Source organism: Dermacentor andersoni, chromosome 7 (genome assembly GCF_023375885.2).
Source record: "Dermacentor andersoni chromosome 7, qqDerAnde1_hic_scaffold, whole genome shotgun sequence".
NCBI classification, from domain to species: Eukaryota; Metazoa; Arthropoda; class Arachnida; order Ixodida; family Ixodidae; genus Dermacentor; species Dermacentor andersoni.
Window position 1 is genome coordinate 82,692,258 of NC_092820.1, and position 26,989 is coordinate 82,719,246.

General features: G+C 46.3%; 1 protein-coding gene across 2 annotated transcripts in view; it reads right to left on the bottom strand.

The window, feature by feature from the left end:
• Positions 1–26,989, bottom strand: part of LOC126534201 (regulator of G-protein signaling 7-like) — a 95,519-nt gene that overhangs the window by 35,980 nt on the left and 32,550 nt on the right. For both annotated transcript variants that reach the window (XM_050181461.3, XM_050181462.3), the window contains exons 2-9: positions 12,048–12,144; positions 7,525–7,575; positions 5,853–5,959; positions 5,162–5,213; positions 4,215–4,356; positions 2,218–2,299; positions 1,445–1,519; positions 891–980 (exon numbers count right to left, since the gene is read on the bottom strand). In XM_050181461.3, the coding sequence (XP_050037418.1) occupies positions 891–980; positions 1,445–1,519; positions 2,218–2,299; positions 4,215–4,356; positions 5,162–5,213; positions 5,853–5,959; positions 7,525–7,575; positions 12,048–12,144 (696 nt within the window). The remainder of the gene's footprint in view (positions 1–890; positions 981–1,444; positions 1,520–2,217; positions 2,300–4,214; positions 4,357–5,161; positions 5,214–5,852; positions 5,960–7,524; positions 7,576–12,047; positions 12,145–26,989) is intronic.

Below are 26,989 nucleotides of genomic sequence, written 5' to 3' on the forward strand. Positions count from 1 at the left end.
ATTGAGGGGATATGCTGCATACATTTTATGGACACTTTCCACGGCCTTTTGCAGAGTGTTCGTCATAATGTATATTACAGTCGCAGCACAGGATGTGTCAGATGCAATGGGCAGAATGCCCGCACATCAAGAACAGATACATTTTGTGCACACATTATGTGCACACACACACATATGGAAGTGAAGCATACTTCTCATTCTGTTAGGCCTTCCACCAAGCACAAGTGGCTTATTGAACTAACTGAAGTTTTCAAAATGAACTGCATCAGAAAATTTGTGCAGTATGATGTGCACACAAGCTGTAGACACGATAGCTTCAGATTGCAATTAGAAAATGTGTGAAAGATAATTCTGTTACAAGGAAACCCAAAGAAAAAGCCTCACTTGGAGGACAAATATTCACATGCATACCAAAAAGGTCCATATGGGATAACCCTAGAATATCCGTGGAAGGATATTCAAAACATGTCCATGGGCAATATTCTGGGCCATCCATCATAACATGTGTGAAAATGTACGTCCGGCAGATGTTCTATATGTCTCCGAAATTGTGCATGGACATTGGGACATGATTCAGATGTCCTATGCACTAAGTATTTTCACTGGGTTTATAAATAGATGCACCATCTTACATCCCACAGCAGGCAGCGATGCTTGTATCACGTGTACGATGTACTACAGCGTTTGCAATGTGTGTACAATCTGATAATGATCAGCCCACCATGCTATCAGAGCAACGACATTTGCGATGTTTCTGATGCAGCAAGCACATGCTGCGTGAGAGCAATAACATGACAGTGGTGATAATTCACCAAAGGAAGTCACTGGACGAGAGCGAAACAATCAATGCATGACAGCACTCCAGACAGAATACGACAAGCGATACTTGCCTCCTTTTTGAGAACATCTAGCGGTGTGTTAATCTCGCCTTCCGACACGCTGGGACTGATGCGTCCGCCAGGTACTGCACACTGCAAGTGCTGAAGTTGGGGTTGAGAAAAAAAAAAACACTTTTTTCTTTTTTAAGGAAAGACAACGTTTCCGGCAGAACAAAGGTTGATGCACAACAAGAACAGCTGCGATGCGTGCCTATCGCAGTTAGGTGTAAATTGGGCCTAGTTAGTTTGATGTCTCTGAAAGGAATAACAGCATGTGCGGATAAAAGGAATTGCGTGACCACGAAAACGTACTGAAGGAGCCTGCCTGTATGCAGAGCTGCAGATTGCTGATGGCAACTGCAAACATAACCGAATTGATGTGCTCAGTTGTTCAAAGCACAATGGTATTTCACATTCACTCTTCAATACGTACAGTAATAAGCTCAATAAGTAATAATAAGTAATAAGTTCAATAAGTACAGCTGTGACAACTAAACTTTCCCATAAAAATGTTCCAGCAATGAATCTGCAAATGAAAAGGCGACAAAATGCCGTCACCCACTCACCTTTGCGCTTTTGATTGGTTTGTTCATGCGGCAGGCCTTCTTAATGTCGATTTCCGTAGTATTTACACAGCCCGGCTGTAGGAGATGTCAAGCAAAAGGTGATATCAGTAGCCCCCCCAAAAAAAGGACAAACACTTCTGACACAGCACAAATGCCAGAAAGTGTCACGTCATCCTCACTGTTAAATGCAGCATCATGCAAAAGCTGTGCATTTCATATAGTTTCTCTCAGGGCCGAGGCATACAATTAGGAAGTTGGTGGCATGAAAGCAAGAAAACAGAACATATTTTAGCAGTGTAGCCAGGCTAAAGTTTTCTTTTCCCCTCTATTATTAAAGCCTGCGCTGAGCACAGCCATTTTAGGGATGCACATGTGCTTTATATAATGATGATTTACTTTTGTACACACCACACAAGCCGTAGAAAACTCAGAACAGCAAAGACTGACAAGCAGCGCATTGTGAAATCACAGTGACCTTTTCAGCTACTTTGCCGTTAATAATTTTGCCTGCATCAAAAAATGTTCGGTATGAACTTGCTCAAAGCAGGTAATCCTCTCTGGTGTCCTTTCATCATTGAAAGAATTCGAATGGAAGGTTCAGAGACTGACGAGCGAAACATTCTTGAAAAACAGAATTCATTTTTCGTAGATCTTGACAACATTCATAAAATCGCAAAATGAGTCGAAATTGATAAACTTTACAAAAAAATTAATGACATGAGGTATCAGCCAGATAATATACCAAGGAGAGAAGAGATGCAGCCACCACTCACCACTGGCCTATGTACATCCCAAAAAGCCCTCTCTTGGCTGTCGAGGACTTTCCTTTCTAACTTGTCCCTTTTCTTGTCAACCCTGGACAAGACAGAGAGAACCGGAGAGAGACCCATGGTGTTGACAACCCACCACAATGCAATGCAGCTGAAGTCATTTCGTTTGCAGGTATATGTATATGTGGGACCACTGTTACATTATACAACATGCACCGTTCCAAAAAGAATTTTTTTTTTTTTTGAAATAAAGAAAGTACTTCTCAATCAAGAGCGCATTATTTTGTAGGATCCAGCAACGTGCGAATGACTTCTCGCTATGTTTGCAATCACTGGAAAGGATTGCACTTCGCAACGTCGCAACACAACAGAGATCTCATTATCCCAAGTGATGGGTAATGAGGCATTGCTTTTGCAGTGAACACAGCGCACACTAATATTAGAGCACTAGCTGTTCAGCTAGTTGGTATGTACATGGTCATTTAGAATGAAAACAGTGTTCACTATAGTGGGGCTGCACTGTGTCTGTCTTCTTCTTGCCAGTGTTCACCGTTTTCCTTCTAATTGACAATGCGGCCCAACAGCACACTCTCTTTTAGTGAGGTACAATTGGCTGTCCTAATCTTAGTGTCATTAGCAAGAAAAGGCCATTCAAGCCTCCGAGTTTCTTACAGTCAACGAGATATCCAAGCAAATTTCATCCCGAACTTTTCTGACTTCAGAACTGCCAGTCTGGACCAGTTGGTGCGTACCGAAGTGGGAGAAAAACAGTGCAGAAGACAGGACAAACTAATGGACAAAAACATAAGAGTGCCATGAGTGTCATCCTGTATTTCATCATCCCACCTTCTGCACTCCTTGTTCCTACTTTCTCTCGCTTACCACTGCAAATATAGCAGTCCCCACGCCTACAGAGAATGTGAGCTCTCCAGGTTAAGCATAGATACCGTGATGCATGTGGATTGCTATTGCAAAGGGAATGTGCACCACACATACCCTCCGAGGTTAGGCTTGCCGAAGTCACTCCCCCTACATCATGCTGTAGACGTACACAGCAGACAGCATTTGTGGCCTAGCAGCTCCTGCTAGGTTGACCATCAGTGTAATACTGATAGCCTTTGCCTTCATTCATGTTTCTCACTCTACTAATCACTCTAGCGGTAAATATGTGCATTAATAAACACAAGCTAAATTGTGAACAAGTTCTTCCGAAATACTGACTCCCCCGAGACATCCATATCTTAGTCAGGGATATTAAAAGGATATTTTGACGAGTGTAGTTTCTGTCTGTTCATTCTGACTTTCACAAGACACAAACATGCAATGTGGCAAAGTACACTTTGAGTACGAGCACTTTATTTTCTGCTTCTGGAACTACCTTGAAGCTCCAATGCTCATGATGATTCAAAGTTGGATAATTAAAAATTCTGCCAGATTCAATTAAATCTCAAAAGTTGTGATGGCCTGCTGTGTTTTCAATGGATTTAAAGCCACCCAACTTAAGTAGTGTGTTTCGTCAGTTTAAACAATTGGTTTACTGAGGGTAGGAGAGACTATAACACACATATAGTATAACTGTGTTGGATATTTAACATTTGATATTCACTTAAAATTCAAACTGCCGCATACGTTCATTGGTGCCAGCATCAGATGGCACCACTGAAACCAGTCGTGCAACTGCAACAACAAGCTGACAAGATAAGGCAGCAACACAACCACCTTCACAATGAATTTAAACATGCTTAGACCAACAGAGCTGATCATATACTTGTCCCAATTTATGACATCATTATCCCATTGTTTTCTCAAAAGCTGTGCTTTACCAATTTCTTATGTTACCCAGTTGAACGTTATTGTTCTGTCTCGGTTATTTAATATTTGGTCAACACGTTTTCTATTTGATAAATGTCGGGCAGAAGAAGCTGTCACAAATGTTGCACATTCAGCTAATGCTATGGAAGATGTTTTTCTGTATTATGGTTCATTGGCATACTACTCACTTGGCCTGGGCCTCAGCCTGCATGAAGATGAACTCCCACTTGCGTGAGAACATCTTCTGAAGCCGGGCCAGGTTCTCAGCCTCGTAGTCGGCCAGTTCCAGGCGGGCCTTGTTCTGCATTGTTCTCTTGCACAGGTACACGGCTGAACAGCCAATCACCACCGAAAGGGAAGAAGAAAGGGGTTGATGAAAAACAAGCTGCATCAATTAAGCAGAGAATGAGTGCAAAGCAAAGAGTCTTCCCGAGAGGTGCGACATGATGGCAAGCCTTGATTCTTAGACGATTACCATTACCATTGCCACAAGCGAATACTCTTCCCATTAGCTGAAAGCTGTAGCAACCAACAAAACTGGCTGACGAATGGGGTAAAAGAAACATTCCCTATGCAACACAGGGGCTATGAGAAATGCCGTAATGGCAAACTCCGGATGGCGTAATTGTGTCATTACAGATTTCAGTATTGAGGCATTTTCCAAGAAAAGGATATAAAAGCTTTTGTGTATGTTTTCAAATACCACACACTCCTTTTTCACCAGTACACAACTCGCTAACCTCTAGCAGGTGTTGTCCCTATTTGCTTACATCAAGGGTAACTGCTGTACAAACGACGACGTAGTGTAGCCATCTAGCCTGTCATGTTTGGTCCCTTCCTAATGTACCGAATATCTGCTCATGGTAACACTGACCTATTTGTGACTTGGGAAGCGTAATCAACAAATTCACCTTAGTGCAATAGTATTTATGCTTGGTGCACACTTAATTTCAGGTGTTATGCGGTGTATTTAATTGTTAACCCAGTCGTGCATTAACAAGCCATCAAAATAGAGGCATAGGTAGTTAGCTAGTGGTAGAGGGCAATAAGAATGAAGACGTATCAGTGAATCAACAGTTAAACACATCCCCTTCAGAGCAATAGTGGTCATCAGAAGGTGGAGAACAGAGCTTACCGTAGTCAGTATTTTCAGGTTCCCAGCAATTTGAGGGCCAGAAGTAAGGCGTCTGGAAGAACACAAACAAGAGATTCAGTGATCAAGGTAACTTGAGGCAGTTTTGTGGATTAAGTCACCAAAAAGCGACTAAAAGTTGTCGAACAAGGTATATCACTGGAGTCAACATTTTGGCAAGAATACTTGCCCACATCAGGGCATCAGGAGTTGTTTCCCTGATGAAGACAAGCCCCTTCATCAAAATATTTGGCTGCAGTGACATCTCTTGTTCAACTGCTATTGAACACTTCAAACCTCCATCTTCTGTAAAACTTTGCCACGTTTAACATCCCGTTCACAAGAGGCACTTGAGCCAGATCAAATTTCTCTATCGCGATCGGCACCCTTCTGCAGCTTGCAAAATGGAGGCAGTTGCAATCTAGAAATTCGCACCCGATCAGGCTTGATCGTCATTGAAAGTGTCCCATGTGACACCGGTATAAGTCATCAAGAAGACTGAGAAAGGATTTCGAGCCACAATTAAAAGATTATTAACAATAAATCGGTTGACATGGAAATCTGACCACGAAATCTTCCCACCAGAGGATCTTTTGCAATATGTAGATGGCCTGTGCTTTGTAATTTCTATCAAAGCAGTAAGTTTACACTTTGGCCAACTACGAGTAAAATGGTAGAGTTAACAGTGGGGTACCTGGAAGCGATAAAAGGTGCCGTCTGCCTTGACGGTGAGCACGTGGTCATCGATGGGGAAGAAGTAGCCATGCGAGGCCATGAGGTGTGCCAGGTGTAGAGCTTCCGCTGAAAGGAAAAGCAGGTGGACACAATAAGCACTCACTCATTGGCTATATTGCAATAGTACACGTAGCTGCTAAAATACTCGTTTGATGACCACATGTGCAGGCATCAGTGGCTGCTGTTCATTTCATGGCGATTTACCTAGGCCGACTAACTTGACTACTAGCAAAGTGCCAGGTGTGTTGGCAAGTTGGTAGTTAGCATCATTGTCATTGTCATCATCATCAGCAGCCAAATTTATGTCCACATCAGGACCATAGCTTCTTCCAGAGATCTCCAATTGCTGCTGCCTTTCATCAGTGGACTCCATTTTATGCCTGCAAATTTTTAATCATCTGCCGTCATCAACTGCATTTTCCTTTCCTTCAATAATTCTGTTATCCTATAGTATACCACCAGTTCTATGCATTACATGTCCCGCCAAATTCTATTCATTCCTCTTACTCTCAACTAGAACATCAGCTACCCTCACTTGCTCTCTCATCCACTCCGCTGTCTTTCTGTTACTTAACATTATGCCTATTATTTTATTGCAATAGCAATTACATGGACGCACCAGGCGCATTTCTGCTGCTGCCGTGATCTTCCACATAAAGTCCAAGGGCGATAACATCGTCGCCGCGTGAAGTGGTACATAGAACATGTGCTGTACATACAAGCGACATTATTTGCTAAAGAAACAATGTTTGCCGGAAACCTGAAAAAGTGATAGTACAACAACCAAAATGAGCTAGTTTTTGTTGGCATGTTGAAAGACAACACCATATTAGGTGGCTCTGTAGTTCCTGCACTGCATGTTGCTTTGGAGCGTAAAAACAAGGCAATGTCAAACCCACAAGGGCTTATTATTGCAACTGCTAATGGCTTCATGCATCAAATTTTTATGTCATCCATCTAGTGATGCACGGAAGAACTTTACGGGATTTACCTTTGTGTGAATTGAAATTCAGAATGCTTGCTACAAGCACACAACGTCACAAAATGGGCACTCCTGACTACACGACCAGCAAATCTGAAACAAGAACCTGTCAGCTGACAACGTCTGGGAGGATTGATAATCAAAAACATCCCCCTCCTCACCTAGGCACCATATTTGATGTGGCCGAAACCATTTTGCCCAACATTCGAATTGAGAATATTCAGCCACTGCCCTGTGACCTGCGATCATGGCTAATTCTTTAACTTAACAAAAAAATGTAATGCCATTCCCCGTAAAATAAACCTTAGCACATTTATATCACACTTCATGAATGTTATGTATATTATGTATGTATCACATTTCATCCAGTAATGCCACACTTCCATGAATCATTTCTCTTTACACAAATATGAAATAGCCTGCACACAGTACTAGACCACAGCACAGGAATCATTAGCATCAGCAGCATGGACGCAGGACTCTTTAGGGAGCAGTAGCGCATTTGTGGGAACCAAGGGTTTTATATAACGCATTTTTAGAGTTTGCAGCAACTGCAAATGAGCAAATGAAATCTGCTAAGCAAGTTGAAAGAAGTAATTCTCCGGTGAGTTTGGTCAGTGAGTCAGGGAAGAGAGAAATTTCAACTCACTCTGGTCGTCGACGTCAAGGTTCTTCATCATCCACGCAATCAGATCAGCTCCTGCAGTGAAAACATATGATGACACAGAGCACAGCTACTATATGAGCGACTGCATGTGCAAATTACAGTTCGAACCGCATCATAACATTGTTGCATCGAACACAAAAGCAACTTTGTTACATCTGATATTTGTAGTAGGTGCACATGCCCATATTGGCAAAAAGAAATTACGATTAAGTCTATGTGAAAGAAATGCAAACGCAATGCCTGCAATAGGCCAGGAAAGGGTCTCCTGTCAATTTTGATCGAAGATCGCCAGTTTGCCACGCCAATACGCGGCACATGAACAGCTCTGAATTGCAAATGCGCTTTCCAGCATCGTTAATGCCCCACCATGCAATTGGCTAAATGCATGGAGTTGGCACACTGGCCTGCCAGCTGCAGGCCGGCCAAGCCACGTGATTGGACAAAATATGCATGCATGTCCAGAGTGTGCCTCTTCAAGTTGTTTTTGCCGAGTATTTCATGTTTATGCCACCAGAATATATAATTAGAGCTGCGAAAAAAACATATACATTTAAACCTCGATATAACAAAGTCTGTAAAATCGGCAGTTTGCTTCGTCAAAATTTCATTGTATTGAAATTCGACCTTTTATGCAAGTAAGCACAGTCGCCGATCGATTTTTCTTACACGGAAAGGGGCCGTAGAATTTTCCGAATTATCGGACAATCGAAAAAAGCAAATTTGAATGAGAAAACAATTCCTTTTGACGAATCTGGCAGTCGGCGATGAATGATACGGATTCATGCAACATCGACGATATCGTACATCGACGGTAAGAATTAAGCAAAGCCAGCCACACTTTCACATGCAATCCATCCAAACGGCCCGAGCTGGGGCGACGCTATCAGGAAAAGCGTCGGCCACTGAGAGTGTGCTTGTTAACTTAGTTATTAAGCAAATGTTTACAGCACTTTATACAACTGCTAAACATACTGATAATACTGCGTATAGCCGTCTAAATAATTTGCTATCACAATCTTTGTCGTTCGGCCGTAACTGTGACTTTTTTTCGTCAAGCTTAATGGTATTACATGGGCATTCCAGAAAAAATTAAACAGCACGTGATTTTGCTGTGCAAGAAGGAACAAATAATAAGAGAGAATAACGCATCACACAATACAACGAACAACTTTTTTTATTATTGCGACTGCAATCCTATGATCACGGCGACGTCGACGTTAGGGAGGCACATCAACGTGCGTGTCTCCTATGGTCCGGCCACGGCTGCAATTGGTGCGGTGAGCGGGGCAGCACGCGTTCTATCTTGGAGCTGATTTGCGGTGGGTAGAAAGACTAGGCACGCCGAGCCCTGGTGGCTTCGTGTGCACTGTCTTCTCGTGCACACTGAGGTGAGAGGCAGCCCGAATGTCATTTCGCTCGCCCCCTGCTGCCGCTGTTTACTATGCCAGCGTTGCGACAGCGAGTGTTCGCAGTCATCAAGTGGGATCTGTTCATGTTTGCCCATGCATGTGTGACACCATGCTTGTTAACTTAATTAGTAAGCGAATGTTTACTTCAATTTATACAGCCTATCAACTATGATCCTTGCTATAGCCATCAATGCTTCGCCTCTTGGGCGAAACGGCGACCTTTTATTATCACCTAAGACTTCGCTATAACAAGGCTGAAGGGGCAGCCGCACTTAGTTATATAACGATTCTCCACCATCACGGCTCACATTAGCCACCAGGAAGGGTGGTGTGGGGTGCTGCTAATAGCCGTGCAAACGCTGCAATGCAAACGCCCTGCTACACGCCACCGACAGACCATGAAAGATTATTTCCCCGCCCCGTCATAATTAGCAAGATTGACTATAATTTCTCCAAAGCAGCTATTAACGGTAATCCACCTTCGCCGTCATAGTGCACACACTGAGTGGCCTCCGAGATCCACGAGCTGCTCGATTTCGGAGGCTACGCGCACAGGTTAGTGTTTCATGAGGATACCGGTGAAGCGCTTTAAGCCTCTGACATCTAAAGTTACTGTATCGGCTAGCATTCAATAATAACTGATACCGACTCTACTGATGGCTAGCAGACAACTCTAAACAACAAAAAATCACGTTTCTTTAAGCTATATCGTCCAGTGACAGTGTTGCCCAGAACCAGAAGCTTGCCACGCCACTCCACTGGCACGTTCACGAAACGCTGATAAAACAATCGATATACAGGGTGTTTTTTAGGCAATACATTTCTTTTATAATGTGAGACCTCATTTATTTGTATTGTCTTTTCCACATTTGTTAGACTCTGTGTAACATGCTGAAAGGAGTTTATATTCTTGTTTTTTATGTCTTCACGCTGTTCAAACTTCAGTCATGATATCTTGATCTGCAAATTTTCTTTTTCTCAGCATGTATATTTGTTGCTATGAACAGTATTCATGTGTTTTATGGACTTTATATAACATAAGGTGGCAGTAAGATTTATTGTATTTTGAGGCTGGACTGGGCCCACTATTTTTGTTTATTTACAGCAGAGCGGCGACAGTGAAATGCATTGAAGTACCCGACCGGTTGTTATATAACATTGGTTGGGTGCTTGAATGCATTCGAATGTCGAATGCATTCGACATTCGACTGTGAATGTGCTTGCATTTTCAAGGGGGAAAATAGGAAGAGGACGACACTGAGTTGATCAACCAGCTGGCCACTCATGCGTTCACCATCGTGACATAAAGTAAATGGTCCCCTTCATCCGTAAGGGTAATAAACGGTCTCCTTTGCGCGTAACAAAGTGGTTGATCAACTCAGCATCGTCCTCTTCCTCTTTTCCCCCTCGGGACCACAAGCATGTTCACCGGTCTTCGTTTTCCTCACGCATAACAATATTATAAGAAGCCTTCTTATATAATATATATAGACACGACACACATACCGCCTGAAATGTCCACCACAGGATCTCATCTCGCATGTCCGATGGATGTACAAATTTGTTTTTTGGATATCTATCGAACATCTGATGGACGTCTGCTGGAGATTTCCGGATGTCCATCGAATGTCCATTATACCAGAAACGGATATCCATAGGACGTCCGATGGATATCGGTGGTTGCTTGGGAGTTAAATAATGAATTTTCGTTAATTAGTTTATGAAGCTCACATTATCAGTGGCAAATTATATCCGCCTCGCCTAGGAACCCTGTCTGCAAAAATGTCACGTTAACTGCGCTCACCGTTTCTTTATGAAAAATATGTGTAATAAAAAAAACACCCTGCATATTTTCGGCAATATGCAGTGGCCGAGAACATCATGGGCAGACGAACATGAGCTTTTGAATGCGCATGTGTAGCAGTTTATCGCAGCCGAGTTTAGAGGGCATAGTGTATGTACCAAGTTATCTTTTCACCACATGCTGCAAGCCACGTGATCCCCTGCCCGCGTTTCATTCCGGCGTACTACCTGCACTATAGTGTATTCTAGTACACTATACATTATGAGGAGGAGTAGATTTTATGAAGAGAAAGGAGGAGAGGTAGGCCTGGAGAGCGTGTGTATAGCCTGCTACTCCTCACTGGGGAAAGGTGAAGTTAGAAATGCAGTTAAAATTAGAAACTCAGAGCTGGTTTGACTGTGTCTCCCCTTCTGTCCTTTGCATTTCGTTGTTGTCATTAGGCTATCTCCTCATCCTGAAATTAATCCTCAACAAAACAAAACACAGTGGACAACAAAACTTCGTTGTCCACTGCGACAGGGGACTGAGCTCACACACTTACGGAAATGTACAGTTCGAAGCCGGACACGCAACCCACAGCGATATTGCGCATCCTAGACTTGAAAATTTGTGCGGGGCTTTGTGCGCCCACTCCCATCCGTAGAGTGAGGCATCTGTGCATGTACTTCAGAGAACACGCTAAGCAACACTTAGTGGACAATGTCGACAGCACTCGTACTACACGGCATCTTGACGAGAGTCGGATGACGAGGCTGAAATGGCGACGCTGCAACAAACACGATGGCATCACGACAACCAGCACATACCTATACAGGGGCCCCAACTATTACACAACTTGAACTATTGGGTCGGGGTAAAAGGCATGAATAAGCGTCAGATGACGAAGCTGGAATGACCATGATGGCATCACGACAATGAACACATACCTAGTGGCCCAAGCTGGTAGCTATGCAACTTGGGTCACTGCATTGATGTAAGAGGATGAACAGATGGATGGGTGGATGGCGCTGTGGGCTCAAATTTGGCAGTGCACAAATTTTTGCCCAAATATGACTAAGTCCTAGTAGAACGTTCCATTTTTTTGCTTAGACGTAAGGGCACATACACTACACATGCACACACAAAATTCCTTTGAAGCCTGCCTTCGCAAAACGTTCGCATTCTCCCTGACCTGTTGTGGGTGCGCCATAGGCCGCTTGCATGTATATAGCCTCCCTTGCAATTCTACACAACTTGGACTGTATACAAGATGGGGGAACTTGAATATATAAAGGAAAAGCAGGGCGACTCACCGGTGAACACGCTGGGTATCTTGGACATGAAGCTCTTGACCGTCCGCACGGGCACACCAGTCTGTTCATTCTGCATGCGCTCCACAATGTGCTCCATCTGCGTCGGGGAGGAAGAACGCATCATTACGTGCTCAGTAAACGCGTTGCAACAGACGGCTGTGTATAATAGGTGACACGAGAAGTTCTTTCTACGGAGCGCACAGATTATCGCCGCTTAGAATTCGGTACGCATACAATTGTCAGTACATGTTTTCTAGCGAACGTGCATTGCGTACGAACGGATGGGCTTCTATGCAGACATGCACAAATTTCTTGAAGGCGGCATAGAAATTATTCCTAAGAAATTGGTGCATATCTCTGTTCAACGTGTATGGCGCATGGATGGACAGATTTCCGCAGAAAGGCAATTTTAGACTTTAATAAATGCCACCACCATCTGGAAGAAGTTGAAGTAACGAGCGTTAGGAGTTTGGTTTACTAGAATTGATATAAACGAGATAAAAGTGAGGTACAACAATGGAAACATGCGTTTGTATGTTTATTTTGCCATATGATAAACATTTCACTTGTACATGTTGCAACCAACTATCACACACATCACGGCTCAACATCTTCACTGGCACCTTCATTAAATTCTCCCCTTGATTGGTTAGACGAACTGCCATATTCCATAACACTTTCGTCGTCATCCATGGATTCGCATTCTCCTTCTCGGCTGTTCTGGATTAGCAGAAACACCGTCCTGTGATCAGTGAAGTAGTTAGGTACGGAACTTATTCGGTTCATGACGCATTCCGCCCCCCTTCCAACGAAGTCAGAGAAAACAAAGTCCAACGCAGTTCCCCACTGGGTGGTCGGTTCGTTAACGTCTGATTCTAGTTTCAGGCCGAACGAGTTTTCCATTCTTGCGTGAAAGGTACTTTCCTTGAGCAGAACTTGTTGCTGGGCGAGTTGGTTGGGATCTAATGAATACACTGTTGCGTCAAAAAAGGAAAATAAAGAGTTGGGAAGGAAGAGTACGAAATGACACATTGAGTGCTGAACTTCAACTGATTTTATTCTTACAGCAGTGCAGGGAGAATGAACAAATGCGCATGCGTACATCAGTGTTGCCTAGAGCGATTACAGTGACGTTTTTAACAGTTGCAACTTGTTTTCAGACAGAAAAACAGACGTATCACTAATAGAACTCGTGCCTCTCTGTTTTAGGTCACTGTAACTGTAAAACGTCACTGTAATCACTCTAGGCAACACTGATATACGCATGCGCATTTGTTCATTCTCCCTGCCCTGCTGTAAGAATAAAATCAGTTGAAGTTCAGCACTCAATCTGTTGCTTCGTACTCTTCCTTCCCAAGTCTTTATATTCCTTTCTTGGCGCAACAATGTATTCATTAGTACTTTCCTTGCGATAGAAATCACCCGCGAGTAGCGCAGCCAGCCTTCCATTTGCGGAACCACACTTAGATATGTCGGCGATGGTATCTTGAATGGCCACATTGGGTTCTTTACGGCTCTTTGCATACGCCTGCATGCACGCCACCTAGCGGAGCAATCGACGCCTAGCGCCATCTGTCGAAGAAATTACGCTCATGTGATTAGTTTAATTTACCTGTCTTTTCCGATAGATCTCATCGAGACAAATCGTTTGGTACCGGTCCCACTTGTATATGTCTCCCCCTTGTCGAGTTAGAAACCCCTCAAGATACATCTGAAATCAAAATTTGCTTTGTTTGGGGGGTCAAGGTGGGCTTAGATTTCGGCTTTCGGTGCGATCTGTGTACATTTCAATTAGTAATTTCATGTATACAATGTTTATCTATTATTTAATTGTGGCTTTATTTATATACCACTACCTATAGGGTTTTATTTACATACCAAATTTGGTACACAACTGTCCCCGAATGGGTGCCCCTTGTTGCCGGAGTATATTTAGCGGTACGAATATATATATGTATAGCGGTCCCGTAATGGGACGATTTTACTGCCCCGTTATAAGGTTTATGTTGGGGTTGCAAGGGGGGTGTACGGGCACAACTAATTTTAGTGGCCGCCACCTCGGCTTTGACGTCACACCGAGAGCCGCCATCTTGGATTTGAGAAATCGAAACTATGGCGACATAATCACGTGCTTCCACCGCTATCCGCCATATTGGACCGTTACGTCATCATTTGTCCCTGAATTCGGCCGCCATCTTCAATTTCAGATTCCTAAACTATGACGCCATCTTTGATTATGACGTCATAATCGCATGGATTCACTTCTATCCGCTATATTGGATTACGACGTCATCATTGGTACCAGAATTTGGCCGCCATCTTGTATTATGACGTCACAATCACGCGACGTAACCAAGAACCACTTGGGTTGCTGTCGATTTACTATGGGGGCCACCATCTCGAATTCCTCGGACTGAAAATTTCACGCCGAAGGGAGGTGGAGCAGACCCCGAGAAACGCGATGAGTAAGAGCTAACGCTCTTAAAACTCTATGGCAATTATTCTGTGAGACGGCTTGTTCGTCGTTTAATATTAAACTGCAAAGGGACGCAAAGGCAGCCTATACACGTCACAGGCATACCCCAAAAAGCGAGCCTTTCCCCACATAATAAGCACGCACATTCTGCAAACGCAGAAAGGTTTCAACAGACAGCTATACTTTTATAGAATTACTTTAGCCTCTACATGAACTCAACAGACGTCCTAAAGAAACCGAACATCCGTGTTCTTTTTTTTTTTTTTGCAAGGGTAATGGCCTCTATATGCCCCTCATCCTGCTGAGCGCGACATCGCTGGGTCCGACTTGAGGTCGCTTGCTGACGGAGACGGCCATTTAAAAAAAAAAATGCTCGCGTTGCGATCTTTTGGGAACACCTTGGCACCATGCAATGAAGTTTGGCTGTACATGTCACGCCACCTAGCAGCAGCGGTGAGCACCCGCAAGTAGGCCCTCACCGCCATTTCACCATTGTACGTACTGGGCTCACGCCCGCCTAGAAGCCTCCTTTTCCACTGTTGCAATGGATTCACCGCGGCCTCTCAGCAGCTTCTCCGTGAGAAGTGTGAACAAAAAGAACAAGCGCAGATACTGCTGCGTTAAAGACTGTCACAACCGCGAAGTGGATGCCGGCATCAAATTGTACGGCTTCCCTTCAATACCGTGGGGAGCAACTCGGCGGCTGAAGTGGATTGTCGCGTCTCGCGTCACTCTTGCAAATCTGTGTTGAATGAACTAAGACGGAAATGCAAAAAGAAAAAAAAAAGAGCAGCAGGCAGCATCCGCAAAAACGCACAATAAAGCAACAACTGCATAAAAACGCGCGAGGTGATTCCCGCTGTTGTAAATTGGTTCGGATAGTCGTTTAGCTCGTCTCGCTTCCAAAACAAACGCGCAGTGGTTGTTACGTGTCAAATCTAGCTTCGTAAGCACTCTGTGCTAGAGCTTTGTACGCACCGTGCTTTTTGCTGTGCATTAATAAGCCAACGCGCAGCTTCTTTCCGCGCCAAGATCAAGACGCGACTGCTGGAACCGGGCTCTATTCGTGTCGATGTTTCCTCGCGCTTGGAACAACAGAACTAATCTTGGAGTGCACCGCAGCACACGGCGAGTGTTCGCAAATTAGCATTTCTCTAGCGCGCGCTAGCGCACATTTGTTCATTCTTGACGTCGTTTAGTACGTCTCAGCAGATTGCTCTCTCTCTCTCATGTTTCAGCGCTGATGACCTTTCACATTCGAGCCTGAACGACGATACCAGAATATGCTCGAGGCACTTTGTCAACGGAGAAAAAAGCACTTACCTGTCGTTTCGCCAAAACCTCTACAATTGTGAGGTACAAGGTACGCTCCAAGTAATGAAGCGACAAATGACAGTTGAAAGACATCCACGGCCGTATTTGCTCACTTAGGTGCCATAAAATAATGATTGGTTAACTCACTTTGAGTTCGACGTCGTAAGCATGCTTACTTTGTTGTGACAAATACTTCGCGACCTGCGGTGGTTGCTTAGTGGCTATGGTGTTGGGTTGCTGAGCACGAGATCGCGGGGTCAAATCCCGGCCACGGCGGCCGCATTTTGATGGGGGCGAAATGCGAAAACACCCGTGTACTTAGATTTAGGTGTACCTTAAAGAAACCCAGGTGGTTTAAATTATTCCGGAGTTTGCGGCTACGGCGTGCCTCATAATGAGATCGTGGTTCTGGCACCTAAAACCCCATAATTTAATTTCATCACTTCGCTGCGATGTCCGTGCCGTCTAGTTCTTTGACACGACATACATAGTTGCAGTCGTAAATTTGACGTCCTTTCTCAAGCGTAGGTGGTCCACAATGGGCCTCGATGTTTTCGATTGCCTTAAAAGCGCATTCTAGAACGACCGACACGTTTCATACGAGCGGCGCAAAAGCATGCCTCCGTAGCAGTGGCCGCATCGGTGTTTCGCGGAACTGACACGGTGGCGCTGACGGCTGAGCCGATCTAGTGTTCCTGTATATGCTCCCGCAGGGAGCAGAGTTGCGCATACCTTTTCCGGCGCCGCTCGCACCGCTATTGGCCGAGCGCGAAAAATGACGTCAAATGATCCGCGCCGCTGCGAAGCCAACTTTACGGGCGCATCGCCGACTCATGCGAACTCGTCGTTTCCGTCAGTACCATCGCCATTGCAATCAGTGGACCGTCGATCGTGCGTTCAGAGGAGCAGCTAGGAGCTCTTGCATCTTGAATCTTTTTCTATTTGCAGATTTGCTGCTACTAAATAGTAAGCACTACTAAATAGTAAGTACTACTAAATAGTAATAGTAAATAAAAGTAAGCTTTGCTTAAAATGTGCACATGTCAACATTTGAAATGCGCTTAAATCTGTGTCTGCACCGCATGTATCGAAAACGTGCAGCTGTTGTGAACGATGGTTAGTGATAAATGGCGCTCTGTTAACGGTCACTGACATAACTGCAGGCAAGATAGATCTCTTGGCGACGGTCATTAATCGGCTGGTTTCGGCAGCCAAAATGCGCTAAGTGTCCACCTTACGTGTGTGAAGTTTTAAACACTCTAAAACATCTCTTGCTTTCTGGCCATGATAAGACAACTTCATATGCATGCTGAAAATCATTGCACCGCTGTTTGTGGCAACGTACTGCGCGTTTGCGAGCGAACTTTGGAGCTGTTCGAGCCACGGGAGTATATTATTTTGGGGAATCGAAGGCGGTCCCACCCCATATTTGTACGTTCGTGTGTGTGTTTATATGTGCGTGTTTACATAGGTACATACAAAGTTTCGCTTGGTTGGAAGCCCACCCCCTCCGGCTGCACGAATGACTCGTTCGAGCGTAGCCTGTATTAACAAGTGCCCTTTGCTAAGCGCCTGCGAACAATTGGCGCTTGTAGCTCGCGACCACCAGAGAAAAAGGCGGAACACCGCGCGGCATTTGGCTCCTGCGCGCGCGAGGAGTGGCTTCGCTGCAGAGCTGGATCACGGCGGCGGAACTATGCGCAACTCTGCTCCCTGCGGGAGCATATACAGGTACACTAAGCCGATCTAAGGTCCCTCTATAAAGCCGATCTAGTGTTCCTGTATATGCTCCCGCAGGGAGCAGAGTTGCGCATAACTTTTCCGGCGCCGCTCGCACCGCTATTGGCCGAGCGCGAAAAATGACGTCAAATGTTCCGCGCCGCTGCGAAGCCAACTTTACGGGCGCATCGCCGACTCATGCGAACTCGTCGTTTCCGTCAGTACCATCGCCATTGAAATCAGTGGACCGTCGATCGTGCGTTCAGAGGAGCAGCTAGAACTCGTCGTTTCCGTCAGTACCATCGCCATTGAAATCAGTGGACCGTCGATCGTGCGTTCAGAGGAGCAGCTAGAAGCTCTTGCATCTTGAATCTTTTTCTACTAGCAGATTTGTCGCTACTAAATAGTAATAGTAAATAAAAGTAAGCTTTGCTTAAAATGTGCGCATGTCAACATTTGAAATGCGCTTAAATCTGTGTCTGCACCGCGTGCATCGAAAACGTGCAGCTGTTGTGAACGATGGTTAGTGATAAATGACGCTCTGTTAACGGTCACTGACATAACTGCAGGCACGATAGCTCTCTTGGCGACGGTCATTAATCGGCTGGTTTCGGCAGCCAAAATGCGCTAAGTGTCCACCTTACGTGTGTGAAGTTCTAAACACTCTTTAAAACATTTCTTGCTTTCTGACCATGATAAGACAACTTCATATGCATGCTGAAAATCATTGCACCGCTTTTTGTGGCAACGTACTGCGCGTTTGCGAGCGAACTTTGGAGCTGTTCGAGCCACGGGAGTATTTTATTTTGGGGAATAGAAGGCGGTCCTACTCCCTATTTGTACGTTCGTGTGTGTGTTTGTATATGCGTGTTTACATAGGTACACCCGGCCACAAAACTTTACGGACCACGAGATCTCAGAAAAAGTTCGATTCCCGGGCAGCTTGTAGTAGTAGCCGGTAAAACTGTATACGGCAAGGTTGTTAACATATTCTAGTCGAGACCCGAAATGCAAATACCAGGCTGCGTTGTGCGGTCGCGGAGATAATCAGCATTTTCTCAGATCTCATGGTCCGTAATATTTTGTGGCCGGGTGTACATACAAAGTTTCGGTTGGTTGGAAGCCCACCCCCTCCAACTGCACGAATGACTCGTTCGAGCGTAGCCTGTATTAAGAAGTGCCCTTTGCTAAGCGCCTGCGAACAATTGGCACATGTAGCTCGCGACCACTAGAGAAAAAGGCGGAACACCGCGCGGCATTTGGCTCCTGCGCGCGCGAGGAGTGGCTTCGCTGCAGAGCTGGATCACGGCGGCGGACCTATGCGCAACTCTGCTCCCTGCGGGAGCATATACAGGAACACTAAGCCGATCGCTGCGTCGCCAGACCATTGAAGGTTTTATCGGCGAGGACCATGGCGAGGACGAACATAGCCTCGAACCAGCGCGCCGCTCTCCTCCTCGCGCTGGTATGTGAGGATTCCGTATTCTCCCCTGCGGCAGCTGAGAAAGGTGGCAGGTTATTTACAAATTAGTGCGATTCCAACGTGTTCTGTCTGGGATTTCTGAGATGTCAGATGACTCAAGGTCAACGGGCTACCAGTCTGCTGTATTCGCTTGCAAAAATAACTTCCGGAAGCAAGAGTGAAGTGCATTGCATCTTCAGCCACGGCGACTTCGTAGATCGCCTTCATCGAGTGATACCCTAATAAAGTTCAAGGTTATAGACATACAATAAGAACATGTTGCATGTATACGTTACGTATCGAAAATGTTCAGACTAGACTATCCTATTCATTGACTGGCCTCAGTGGCCGATTATAGGCGTGAAGTTATGGACAACCGCACGCATTCACACTGACAGTACCTTCTTCCCACCCTCTCCTTTCTTTTTTTTCCCTTGACAGGAGACCTATGAGCCCCGGGTGCCAGGCGACCTAGCTACGCCACTGCCTGGATGAAGAAAAAAAGTTGGCTCAGCTGGAGCCGTGCCTTCTAACATTCTAGTTGACTTTTCGTTCTCTTGGCCCCTCCGTGATTGGCTCGGACACGGCTAGCACGGCACCGCGCCGCCCTTATAGCAGGCATATCTGCCACTCGAATAACAGCCGCGTGATATGAAGACAATGATGGAAAAGGAAATCGAACGTTATAAAATACATGCTGTGTACCGGAAGAAATGACGGCCAAAGTCTCCCTCTCTTGAATCTCGCGCCTATACCTATAAGCACCGGTACTTAAGTGTGACGCGACGATTATTTTTTCAGCGTGAAATGATTTAGCTCCCGTTGTCGACGACCTTCAAGTGACCTTGAGCCAAAAGCCAGAGCCGTTATCTGTGCGCTCAAACGAAAACATCCGGGCAAGTTGCAAGAACAAAACGAGATCATCCGGGCAACCAGTGAAGACCGCACTACATACGCTTATTACCGCAAACAAGTTACAAAAAGGGTGCGCAGCTTGCACTAGTGGTGCAAGGCTGTAGTCAACAGCAGAGCTTGTGACCACCTAGCTTTTACGTGGTCTGCCTAAGTTGTTTGTAGGTTTTGCAAGGTTATGCTAGGTTTTGCTAATTTATTGGTAGGCTTGGCTAAGTAGTTTCTAGGATTTACGAGGTAATGGTAAGCTTGGCTTAAGTTGTTTCTAGGTTTGGCGAAGTTATGCTAGGCTTGGTTAAGTCGTCTATAGGTTTTGCGAAGTTATGCTAGGCTTGGCTTAGTCGTTTCTAGGTTTTGCGAGGTTATGCTAGGTTTGGCGTGGGCAACGAGGACCGTTAAGTCGAAATTCTTCGAGCCGGTGTGAGTCGTCCTTGCGTCTTGTACAAGCCGCACCCTGAAGTGGGTCAAGCGATTCAATCTTTAGATTGCCTCGGTCCTCGACTCGAACATGGACATCCAGGTCGTCCTCGATCACCATTCCTGCGCAGCTTGCATTGTTGACTACGTAAACAAGCGTTCAGGCGCCTCGCATTCCCTGGACTGAAACTCGGTACCCACGACTCGGCGTCGCATCTTCTCAGCCGAAGCTTGGGCGCGGTGTTCCGGATCAGCTCGGCGGCGACGCATCGCTTCTCGCTTGGCAGTGCGGCGCTCTTCCTGGTAAGTCGCTTCTTCTTCGGGCGTCCGGACTTTCTTCGGTCTTCCCATGGCATCAGCACGTACGCACGGAGTAGAGGAGGCGAGGGGTGTGTCGCCGTGCCGGCTGTTCCGAGCTTTTAGTCGCCTGTGACGTCACGACTTCGCCTTACGCGCGTGGGGTGCGAGGAGGTTACGTGGCTCGGTGCTCTCGCATGTGGTTGCTAGGCAACGCGAAGTGGCGCACAACTCAGCTGAGTTTTCTGCTAACGCTCCACGGCGGAACTGAAAGCTTAAACGGCTCCGCTGTTAAAAACATTGCTTACTAGTTCTTCTCACGGTTTATTTCTTCCTCATGTCTGTTCCCAATATCACTCAAGCTGTAACTTCTAATACGTTGAAGTTTTATGTCATTTCCAATATCGACGTTCAAAAGGCAGATGCAGGGCGCTGTACACTTGATTTTCATCTTTTGGCGTTGAGACAGAGTTGTCTGTGCTCTCTTCAACGCCAGCAGTCCGGAGGGCGTGTTTCTATTTACGCCCAAGCCCAGCGCTCGACCGCTGCGCCACCATGCGCCGCTCGCGTGTACCACGTTTCTAGGTACTTTTTCCGCAAAGCTCCACGGCGAGCGCCCTAGATCCTTGTAGGTACTTGGTGGGACTAGGGATATGTTATGCCTGGGCGCACAATCTGCTCACCCAGCTGTCGCTATGAGAAAATGGGTTTTTCAAAACAAGCCGCCTAGGCTGCTTCGAAATAAGAGTTGCGTGCGGAAGCTGACGCAACACTGGACGAAATTTTTCAGTTTGGATAAGGGCATAAAGGGATGTAATAAAAAGTTGGTCGTGGTGTGCGAGGCGCTTCGATCTACAAAAGCTGGGATAATCGTGCGGCATGGAGGGTTTCTCGCACCACGAGCCACATCATCGCTGCGCTCAAGCTTCCTTTCCTTATTGACATCACTATCTCTCTTCCAGCAGAAACAATAGCAATGCGCTGGCGCCATGCACGACGCATATTAAATTAAACGTCCATGTACAAAAAGAAATCTCGCAGAAGCTCCTCTGGGAGTATGCGTATAAGCATTGTGCCACTATAGCTCATCTCCGCGCAGCCCGGTGTCATCACCAATGTTATGTAACTTGATTAGGCCATTACTAACGACAGCTCAGTGGCGACACGAACTGCAGGTGCCGATGGCGGTGCAAGGAGCATTGATGACGCAAGCAAAGTACTGCAGGTGGAGGCGCGAGTAGCGCTGATGACCGTTCCGATCATTTTATAAGCCGTTATCGCTCTTCAGCGCCTATTCATCCGCGTGATACCATTGGAGACTTTTAGTGTGTCCGGTATTCCGGCAAACGGGGGTGGTTTGGGCGGATTGCCGGATGGGCGGGAGCAACGTGAGCGGCAGGCGCGGTGCAGCCGCCTTGGTGGCGTAGAGCTCAACCAGACAAACACAGAGCTAAAATTGCAGTGAGCTACTATATTCTGCTTCGCTGCTGGTGCAAATTTTTGGCAGTGGCATAATTGTCCACACGATTACACCGCTGTCCAAAATTTACACCAGCAGCTAAGCAGAATATAGCAATTGGCTCTGTGTTTGTGATTTACACCAACAGCTGGCGCCATCAATCTGGCCGCTCACGTTTACGCCCCCGTTCACCCGGCAAACCGCCCGCGCTTGCCGGAATACTGGACTCCCTAAAATTATCTGTTATTCAGCCATGAACGTACTCAGGCGGCGGCTTCTTATGTCAATGCCGCGTGGGACGCAGCTTGAAAGCGACCTGCGATGCCCACAAAACAGTGCCAACAGCTCATAGCTTCGCGCGCTGTGTTCTTGCGGTCTACGGGCCGTCACGACAGACTCTAAGAATGCCGCCCCCTACCGCTCTGTAGTGTACGCGCTTTGTTCGTGCTTCTCTCCCTTTCTTTCTATCTCCCCCTTCCACTCTGTTTCTCTTTTTATCACCCTTAACCCTTCCCCCTGCGCAGGGTAGCCAACCGGAACTACCTCTGGTTAACCTCCCTGCCTTTCTCTGCATTATTTTCTCTCTCTCTTTTCTTGCCGTTTACATAGTCTTGAAGAGACGCGGGTGCGTTTAACTTCAAAGCGATCTGCGAAAGTTGCAGAATGAGGCGTTAACTGAGAGGAACGCCAGCCCTGTGTTTTCGCCGCTTCGTTGTCGTTGAAGCGGAAGGCAGCGCAAAGGCAAATTCGTTCGCTACTGCGGGCGCTATCTCGAAAGCGGTCGTCTTATTACGGGACGGACGAAGGGACGGTTTTCTCTTTGCTTAAGCATTCAGAATTAAAATTTACCTACACCGCCTAAACTATGCGAATGCGGGCTGGCCCGAACCACCGCGCGCACTGGCACAGCCAGGGACGCAAAACCATATTTTTCTTTCTCTATGGCAAAACCAAATACATCTAGGGCGCGTGCCATGGCGCTTCGGCGAAAAAGTACCTAGAAATGTAATACGTGCGGGCGGCGCATGGCGGCGCAGCGATCGAGCGCTGGGCTTGGGAGGAAATAGAAACACGCGTCCGGAGCTCCGCGGTGCGTCCGGGGCTCCGGCAGCGCCGATAGCGTCCAGCGCACAGCGGACGGCTGTTTGACCGAGACGAGACTTGCAATGGAAACTATTGCGTCCATATGGACCAGTGCACACTATGGCGTAGTGAGGTGTGGCATGGCGGGGTGTGCCGTTGCGAACATGCACTGCACCCATTGTAAGATTGTGGCTAGTATCATTTCCAGCCAATCTGCTTTGCCGGTAGCCATTTCATGCTTACACTTACTCTCGATTACGGGCAAGCCAGCATTTTTTTTTGCTGTTTTTTGTGCAGAAGAAACCCTCAAAATTCGCTAGGATGAGTCTTGTGTTACTTTAGAATGTAATGTAGTAATTTCTCATAGGCAAACTAAAAATGCTTAGCAGATGCTTTCAAAATTCACGATGTCAACCACTCGGAACGGGCCATTGAACGGGCGCTTGAACAATCGCCCACCTAATTGCTAGATCATATTAAAAGCGTCAGTGGCGTTAGACCAAGCGTACGTAAACGTACAAGAACTTTAGACTCTTTCCCATACGATACGTACTATTGTGGTACAGATGTGAATACTGAAAGAAACATACGTGAACTGCTGCGATGGCGACGGCAAATTCTTTCCATTTTTCTTCGCGATTTCAAATGGCATCCGGTCACATCCAGTAAACTCATAATTCACGGAAAGCCGGCAGGAAGACTGCCGACTGCACGCAATGTCCTGAACGCAGTTGGACAAATAGGCCCTGAAGGTCTGATGTAAAATATACATGTAAATGCAGAGAGCTTTCCCTTGAAAGTGCACTGAAGAGCACCTATTTTCTATGAAATTATTCTTTTATATACGAACTGTTATACAGGGTGTTTCTTTTTCAAGTGAAGTTTGCATTGGCTCAAAAGTGGCGTTGTCATGGTCACGCAAAAGAAAGCAGCTGCTCCCAGAGCAGAGCAGCTGCGGGAATGGGCAGTTTGATGAGTCGACAACTGCACCGGCGCCACAGCGTGAGTCATTAAGGATTCCAGCTGCATAGGCGCGCGCTCACGCCACGCGCGCAACCAATCAGAGCCGTTTCGTTTCAGCCGGGTAGGGAAAGGGCAAGAAAGGGTTTCGCGCGCGCTGCACCGGCTTCGTTTCCGCTCAGTTCAGTCGCGGAAAACGGATGGGACGGCCACGCGTAATGCGTTCCCCTGACGAACGGGCAGCGCTCGACGAGCGGCGCCGAGAACTCGCCCGTGAAAGGGCTCGCCGTCGGGGCGCTGATCCAGCCGTTAGAGCAGCCCGAGCCTAGGCAATCCGACAGCAACGAGAAGATGCCGAGCTGAGGGAGCGGGAGGCCGAAGCAATCAGGCACCGTTACCTGTGGGTTACTTAACCGCGTCGAAGGTCAGCTGCACGCAGGACAAGCTTCGCTTACCCCCAAATTTCCGGTAGGGGAAGGGTTGGTCTTTTTTTTTAAGAATACAGATCTTCCTTTAAAAAACGCTATAACTGTGAGACACCTGCCTTCGCATACAAGATTTACGGCGAGGCGGAAATACATTTTATCGCTGCTTAAGTCACCTTGAATAGACTAATTAACAAGAAAATGTTAACCTTTTATTAGTGCCTCAGGGGGAATTGCTTAAATGGCTAATTCGAAGGCGGCCACATTTTAACGCACACTCATTCTTTTTTTAGAAATCTTGAAAGTCGCACCTTAATGGAGATACTCATCATTCAATTTCAACGGTAAATCCAGGCAACATCTAAACCGAGCGATGCGGTAGGGCAGGAAAGGCGGCCCCGCTATCAAGTCGGAGCGTAACGCCCAGCGACAAGTGCGAGAAGTTCGAAACTGAACCGACTGAACGCCTCGGCCAGTCGCGGCAGTTACTGATGCGCGTCGCGCTTTGCCTGGCAAGCATGCGCCGCTATGTCTCGGGACAGGATTCGCCGCAGCACGCTATCAGGCATAACTTCGCCCCGCACTTCTTTACGGGGACTTGGCGTCTGACGCGTTGCCGGACCGCGCTCAGTCTCGACATTGCCTGGATTCGGCCTTCAATATTGATGATGAGTATCTCAAATCACGCGCAATTTTTATGCGTTGCATATTGCAATCACTCAGTTCAGCCCTTGGGCGCGGCCGGGCAGCCACCATTGACCTTTAGTGCAACCACGTGACGTGACGTCACGACAGCCGGAGGAAAAGCTGGGCCCCAACTCGCGCGGTCGCGCGCGGCCGCAGCCACCACCTGACTCCCGCTCCTCCCGCTAGGGGCGCTGCGCCGGCGCGTGACGTCACGGAGGAAAAGCTGGGCCCCAACTCGCGCGGTCGCGTGCGGCCGCAGCCACCACCTGACTCCCGCTCCTCCCGCTAGGGGCGCTGCGCCGGCGCGTTGAATCAAGACCGCGCAATATGCAACGCATTCTTGGCTTAACCAAGCTAAGCCTGGCCATTTTTTTTTTCGATTTCTAAAAAAATGGCTATGCGATAAATGATGACGCCCTACAAGTTTTTCACATAAACAACTGACCTCAAGTAAATAATGAAACAGTTGATGAAGATTATTTTGTTATCTAGGAGTAAGGACTACAAAGGTTAACAGGACTAAATTCGTTGCTGGGAAGAGCGATGAACATACTGACAGAGAGCCTGTAGGCTACAACAGCTGACGATTCATTTGTAGGAAGTTTGCATAGCGCCAGAACCATCGCCAGTAGTTCTGCTATGAAAATAGGCGTGTAACCTGGAAGGCTAATAGAAGAGAGAGAGAGAGAGATAAATGAGATAATAGAAAAGGAACCGACCAATAGAAGAGGAGAAAATGCCTACGCCAGACTTCTATTCAGACAGTGAAGCATCAGTGACTATTATATTGCTTGTTTCCAGGGAAGAAAGGTAAGCTTGTAGCTGGTCATTTAAATATCGGAGTGGCACTAGTTTAGCATTTGGGGGGAGGGGGAAATTCGGGGCTGGGCAGTATCGAAGATACATGTATCTTCGATACTACCTTAATATACTCTTTGGGTAATCTTACTGTGCTCTAAAGATTATAAACAGGGATAAAGTGCCTCAGAAATACCGGTATCTTGTATCTGTATTTTCGATACATCATAGAAAGTATCGTGTATCTTAAGATACATGATACGCTTATGGCAAAATCCAAAAAGACGCACAGAGTCACTGACGGCAGTTCGAATGAATACTGTGCCACACTATACTAATCATAATGAGTAAGGTTTCACGAATAAACTCTTTAGTTATACTCTTTAGGTAGAATGTTCCAACCGCATAATGCAAGTCAAGCCGATGCTTATAGCACACAATTTTGCTAGACGGTTTGTGCTTAAACCCAGTTTCGAGAAATACAGGCTGAACACGTGTTGTGAAAGGCATTGCTGTTCTGGCTATAGCTGCAGTTTTACGAACAGCATTTTACACAGTGCAGAAACATATTAACGGGAAAATCAATGCACATCTCTGCTGATTACAAGACGGTTGGCGAGACCAGCATGCACTGGAGCCATAGATTTTTGCAGCGTCCTTTCGGATGCAGTAAGTAGTTTCCTTGTAAAGAAAGACTACCTATCCCCTTATAAAGTTTCTGAACCTAGCAAGTTGCGAGGATTCTTTCGGCGTCAAAACGGCCTTGATACGATGAAATGGTGTGATATCCGTGACGTCAATCTGTCGCTTAATGTTTTGGTGCGAAATCTTAAAAAGGGGGGAGGTTTGGCCTTCGGTTTATAATTTATGACGACCAATAACCTTTCTCGCCAAATGTATCAACATACACTTGTGAAATAATTCTTTACCAGA